Source organism: Sinocyclocheilus rhinocerous, unplaced genomic scaffold (genome assembly GCF_001515625.1).
Source record: "Sinocyclocheilus rhinocerous isolate Xijiao unplaced genomic scaffold, SAMN03320098_v1.1 scaffold1802, whole genome shotgun sequence".
Taxonomy (NCBI): domain Eukaryota; kingdom Metazoa; phylum Chordata; class Actinopteri; order Cypriniformes; family Cyprinidae; genus Sinocyclocheilus; species Sinocyclocheilus rhinocerous.
This window is the reverse complement of record NW_015654351.1, coordinates 779,895-786,851: the sequence shown is the minus strand read 5'-3', so window position 1 is coordinate 786,851 and position 6,957 is coordinate 779,895. Positions and strand designations below refer to the sequence as shown.

Here is a 6,957-nt window from a genome sequence, read left to right as displayed (position 1 = left end):
AAAGTAAAAGTAAAGTAAAGATAGGAAGTGCACCTTTCTGTCAGAGTGCATCCTGTATTTGTCTCCAGAGAAAATTTTGGCATTGTTCTTCATCCATTTGACTTTGACAAATGGCTCGTTTGTCTCACATTCAAAGGTTACCATTGTGTCTTTCTCTTTAGCATAGGCATCCTCCAGTGTCTGGGTAAAAGATACAAGCTGCTTGGCTGCAAAAATCCACAGAGAATTTATTAGATAAAGTAATTTTGACATGAACAGTGATCATAGGAGTAACACTGATTTATAAATGACAATACATACCTTGCACCAACAAGAAAGCATGGCTTGAGGCCTCACCAGCAATGTTAATGGCTTTGACCATAATACTAACAGAGTCCTCAGCTGAGACATCTCTGATTACTAATTCACAGACATGGTCCTCTGGCCAATACCAATAAATACGATCTGACTTCTCAAGTAAAATGCCGTTTTTGAACCACTGACACTCTGGATCTGGTTTACCAACAACCCTACAACGGAAGCGAACTTCATCAGACAGGGACACTGTCTGGCTCTCAATTCTTTCCAAGATCTTTGGAGCCTCCATGCTAGGAGAGAGAGTAATTTTCTCAGGTCTGATTGTAGGAATTTTAAGTTTGCCTTCCTCCTCCTCTTTCTTCTTTTCGGACTCAGGCACCTCTTTGGTCCAGTGCAGAAGTTCTTCTTTTCTCTTCTTTAGCATTCCTTCATAAGATTCATCCTTCTTGCGAGACTTCATCTCAACTGAGTATATGGCTTCATAATAGCCCTCTTCAGTCCTGTGTTTAAATTTGCTTTGCAGCTCTTCTGTCTCTTCTGTGGATCTTTCATGAACAACTCTCTCAGCCTTCCTCAGTTTGACAACCTCTTTTGCTTGTGAAGCCTCTGTGGGTTTATCTACCTTCACAACATCAAAAGATACTCTGCCAGGTTCAGGGCCAGGTGCCTCCGGAGTCTTCTCAGGAGCACGGTGCAAGATTGACCGGAGGTCTTCCTTCTGTTGGATTTCAAGCTTGACAGCATGCTCAGCTGTACCCTCTGGGTTTTCAGCCAATACTTACAGTCAGTGATTTCCAAATAGTGAATGCCATCATAGTGTTGTCTGAATCGTTTGCTCTTTCGAATGAGCTGTCCATTGAGGTACCAGTTAACTTTGGGAGTGGGGTAACCGGTCACTCTACAGCGATATTTGGCTGTTTCCCCCTCAAATACTTGTTCTGGGAGCAAGACCATCTCTGGCTTGGTCTTCTCTGTCATGTCATCTCCAGTTACTCCTGAGGGTGCACCCTCATGAGCAATTCGCTCCATTTCATCTATTCTCTGTACTTTTTTACCTTCTGGCAACTGACTATCCTCCACTAGACTCTTCTCATCCTTCACAATTAGTGTAGCCGAGGTCTGGTCAGCACCAAAATTGTTGGTAGCTCTGCAAGTAATGGCACCACTATCTCTAGAATAAGCAACTTCATAATCAAGACTGCAAAAGCCAAACTCATTGATCATACGAAGTCTGTTAGCAGCTTCCAGTGGCTTGCCATCATGGAGCCACTCAACAACCATAGTTGGGTCACCAATAGGGGTCAGTCTGCACTCAAAGTGCACAGGTCCAAATCGCTTCATCCTGACTGAAGTAATCTTCTTTTTAAAGTGTGGCTTCTGTTGTTTTTCCTTGTCATCGAGGTCACCCTCTTCCCACTGTTCCTGACCATAGCGAAGATGCAATGGTTCAATCTCTGGTGGAGCAACGTCCTTAGCCTTATATGTTCCTTTGGGAATGATGAGTCTTCTTTCTGGTTCAGGTTCGGTGAACTCGACCTCCACATTGACTCTGCAGCGAGTGGTATCTCTGCCAGCTTTGTTAATGGCTGTGGCTGTGTACCACGCACTGTCAGAGCCAGTAGTCTGAGGAATCTGGAAATGTGCCTGTCCTTTGGTACCCTCAATTCTAAAATAGCATTTAATGTTTGCATAGATTAGTACCACAAAACAGACCATAATTAAACAATTATTTGTAAGGCAAGTCACTTACTTGATGTGAGGGTATTTATGAGGAGAGATGATGTCACTGTTTTTCAGCCAGACAATGTCAGGAAGGGGGTTTGCAATAGCTTTTACTGCCAACTCAATCAAACTTCCTTCCTTAACACTGATATTCTTTAGCTTTTCAATGAACTGGGGTCGGACCAAATTTTCCTTTGCTGTAACATGTAAGCCACGAGTTTGCACAATCTGCCACACCACCAAGTCTAGATCTAGCATAGTTTTTAGAACAAAAACAAATAGTTTACTTTCAACAGTGAGAGTCATTGAAATGGTTGTCTTTCCAGCTCTATTCTGAGCAACAACTGTCCACTCTCCGGAGTGCTGAGGCATGGCAGGAACCACAATCATTGACTGAGTACCATCCTCCTTCACCACAATCTTGTGGGTGTAGTCATTGACCACTTGTTGTCCTTTGGTAAAGATAATTAAAAACAATAAGCCATTTGTTCCATTTTCAAAAAGCAAGAAGGAAAGCAAATAAGTAAAAAAAAAAAAAAAACACTAACGCATTTTGTTCAACTTCACATTTTATTTAAAATACAAATCTTTTGTAACATTATAAAGCAATCTATTTAACACAAATGACAGAAAAATTACTTGTATACATTGTGCTGTAGTGAGAACATGTTTATCAATAGAATTAGCACCCTTACCTTTGGTAATGGCGTTCCTTCCATCTTGCAATGGAAAGTAACACCCATTCCTTCCAGAATTCTGTAGCTTTTGACTGGAGTACTAAATGAGGATCTGACAGCCTCATGCTCAGCAACATTCATGACCATCTCCTCACCATCCTCAATCACCAGTTCTCTGTAAGTTATTTTAAGGATGCGGATTTCAATCTCTTGGATTATTTTTCGTTCAATTGCAGATATTTGAAATTCCTGAAAATAACAAAATTTATATATACACTGAGCAAAATTATAAACGCAAACTTTTTTGTTTTTGCCCTCATTTTTCATGAGCTGAACTCAAAGATCGAAGACTTTTTCTATGTACACAAAAGGCCTATTTCTCTCAAATATTGTTCACAAATCTGTCTAAATCTGTGTTAGTGAGCACTTCTCCTTTGCCGAGATAATCCATCCACCTCACAGGTGTGGCATATCAAGATGCTGATTAGACAGCATGATTATTGCCGAGATTATCCAATCCAATTTAATCACTCGACCTATCCATGACTTGAAATAAAATCTTTCAAATGTTGCCCTTAAACATAAAACAGAAGGTGCTCTCTGAAAAACAAAGTGAAGTGAATGGAAAACAGGATAGAAGGCATTAGAAATGTGGCCAACTGAAATATTATTCTCCTAGATTCTACCTCCGCAGTTGATGAGATCTCTCTGCCTGAGTTCCTATATTTATATATATATATATATGTAGAGAGAGAGCGAGAGAGAGAGAGAGAGAGTTTTAAATTCAAATGTACATTATCAAAGTTAAATCCTAATTTTCTTTACAGTTTATAAACACCAAAAATAGATAGCACTATTAGCACAGGTATCTTTTAGCAGACTGAAATTACCTACAAAGTTTGAATGTACGTTACGTTATTAAAGAAGTTCAAACTGAATAAATTCCATAAAATTGTGAAGGAAGAAGAGGAGAATGTTATAGAAAATATGTGAATATTAAAATACAATGTGGGACTTGTTAGATTGTATTTTCCCGGTTCGATTTAAGAGAATTTTAAGTCCACACCTGAACAATTTCAGGAACAAGCTGTGCAGTTTATCTCGCGATATCGAATAAATGAATCTTTTTGCCCCCACAGCACCCAAACTATACTCAAAACCTTTTTTAAACAAAAAAGGTTTGTGATGTTTGCGATACAAAACAAATACAAATGTACTGTATGTGCCCCAGTAAAATATTACTGATAAATCTGATAGTGGTCTGATAGCGGAGATTACCGAGCCCGGTCTCATGAAAATGCGTATAAATAGTACGCCAAATAAAAACGAAAACTTGTGGTATTGATAGGCAAAAATGGACTTTGGCGTGCATATGATACGGATGTGTTTGGCGTGCATATAATATGCAGTTTTATTTTATTTGCTTCTTTTGCATTTTGCATTTACTTGTACTTTTACTTTCAATACTTAAGTACGTTTAAGATTTAAAAAATACTTTTCGTACTTAAGTACAATAAATATCACATACTTTAAGACTTTTACTCAAGTAATATTCTAAACGGTGACTTCAACTTCTACCAAAGTCATTTTCTGGTAAGATATCTATACTTTTACTTGAGTATGGCTTTCAGGTACTTTATACACCACTGGATGCTTAAACATTGCAATAAATAATTTACATGCCTCCCACAAATACTAACGCATTTTAGTTGGAGGGACAGTGACACACTGAACTAAACTTAATGTAAATTTTGCACTTTTTTAATTGCATTTATTCAAACGAAATAAAACTAATTTCTAAAATAATTTGAGATCAAACAATAATGGCTGATTCAGATAAATTCATAACTGCTAATCATGTAAAGCTGCAGCATTATGTAAATACAAACATTCCATTAACTTCCTTCACATGTTGTACACTCTGACATAAAAGAGTCAAGAAGAACACATATCAGCAATGGAATGGCAAAGTGGGAAACATTCTTACCACTAACTTGAGCTTCAAACGTTGCAGCACTACCCTCAAGGGCCACAATGCTCTGAAGCGGCTGTGTAAATGTTGGTGCCTGTGTTGACATGGTGGATGGCACCCTAAAGGAAGGCATAGAATGAATTATAGTTATAGGATGGAACCCTGCAAAAACTTAAATAATATCTTAATTCAAAAGACAATAAAATACAAACAGTACTTTTAGCTGCGATTAGTCTAAACAGACTAATCATTAGTTTGATCCCTGACAACCTGGTAGAAGCTGGCCTGTCACTTGAGAGTCAATCGGCTCCACTGGGTGTTAGGCCAAACAGTTGGACCTCAAATCAACTGACAGCTTAAGGGACATGACAGTAACAACTGGTACCTGTGGCATGCAGTGAGCTCTTTTTCCGGCATGACATAATTTAGAATAGCCCTCCAGACAGGCCTGTATCATCAAATCTTGTCACTATCAAAAACTAATCTAAATCAGTGGCTAACGCATAGTAATTCAACTTGTGACCCAATGTAAATGCTGAATTGAACGGCTGGTCTTATACCAAGCAATACTAAGAAGTTATTCATAAACATACATAATCACATAATATTAAGCTGTAAGGTTTAAACGCTCCACATTTAAGATTCACGTGTATTGACTGTCTGACAAAAAAAGACAAAAAAACGTTACTTAAAGAAGAGAACTAGTTTATAAGTAGAATTTAAAATGGCTGAAAGGAACTGCTAGACGCATGACCTTTACCTAAAGTAGATAGAACAACAATGACTGAACTGAATTCAGATATAGTTTATATGGAAATAATTATATTACTGTAAAAGTACTGCAATGTTTTTATATAATAAATAGCCTAGTTACTTAAATATATCTTAGGTCATTTTCAAAATGAAAAATTCAAATGAAAACATGGCTCTGAAATAAACAACCACAACATCTCTGTACTTTTATTGCACTTTTTAAAATGCCTAGCACCTCATGTTTCATCGAGAATAATTTGACATACATTCTCATTTAAAGCAAACACACACGTAAAATAAATAAATAAATAATAATAAAACAAAAATTATAGGACACTTATAAAAAATTATATGGTGAATGGCTTTACCATAGCAATAATTCAAGGTACATCAATATCAAAAACTCTAAATAAAAATGATTGTTGACGTTAGCAAATACCCCATATATCAACTTCAAGAACCACAGCCTGAAAATCACAGACTTAAGATCCTTAATACAATAAGGCAGATGTTTCTAGAAACAACTTTAAGAAAATCCATTTAAACTGCAAATAATGTCCTAGCGAACAAAGCGGCATCCTCTAAAAATAGTCAGTACTAAGCTTGATTGACAGTCACCATGTGGCACAAAGCTGGATGTGCAACTAATATCTCTGCTGCTGATTCCCTTAAAAATACATCATGGCCCAGCTGGGTCACCACTCTAATGCGATCACAGGCTATTCTTGGCTTTAATAAAACCACCGCACCATTTAATAACCTTTAGAAATGAAATGTCTTAAGTCAAAAGCAAATGAAAATGTATTTAAATTGCTTAAAATATGTCCCCTTCCTTCTTAATCTCTCAAAGTGAAAATCAAATTTGGTATTGCCACTCTCTTTATTAGTTAGAAGAACACGACAAAGCATCATTAGAAAGTAGTGCACTGGCACATGGGTACAAGAGCACGAAGCGTACTTACTCGTTTCCACAAGAGTGCCTTGAATTGGAGGGACGAAGCCCAAAGGGTTTTGTCTACTGAAACAAAGTCCTTATCCAGATATGATTTCAGAAAACACAGTGTGAGAATGGTTGAGCCCCAAAATATCCCCCAAAAACAAAACTACACAGGGTCTTATCCGTGTAGTTTTGCTTTTCCCCTTGCAATCCCTACACCCGAGGCAAGGCTGGGAATGCTCCAACTACTCAGAAGTGTTAACATGGTGGTTTTACTTTATATACCCCTTGGCTACTGAGCATCATCACTACATTGCCATGCCCCATTGGCCGTCCCCCCATGAGGCATCATTTTTTTGCAAGCTCACACCTGTCACCCACTTTACATAACACAACGCAGGACCCATTATCACAGGGTGGATGAAACCCCCACACCTAAAGAAACAGGAAAATGCCCCTCATAAAGAGAGAAATCCTCACTGGCTTTATCTTATAAATTAATCAGTCACTGTAACAACATGTTGATCCTCAAGAAGTGAAGAACCAAATGGGCGAGCAGGGCTTTCACTGTCACTCAGGCTCGGGTGGACGAGATAAAC

General features: G+C 38.0%; 1 protein-coding gene across 1 annotated transcript in view; it reads right to left on the bottom strand.

Annotated features, from left to right (window-relative positions):
• The window catches only part of LOC107716993 (titin-like), a 161,854-nt gene extending 155,364 nt beyond the window's left edge, over positions 1-6,490 (bottom strand). Inside the window, 2 exon segments of the mRNA XM_016523634.1 lie at positions 4,684-4,787; positions 6,384-6,490. Of these exon segments, the coding sequence (XP_016379120.1) occupies positions 4,684-4,774 (91 nt within the window). The 5' untranslated portion in view covers positions 4,775-4,787; positions 6,384-6,490.
• Positions 6,491-6,957: the final 467 nt, after the last annotated feature.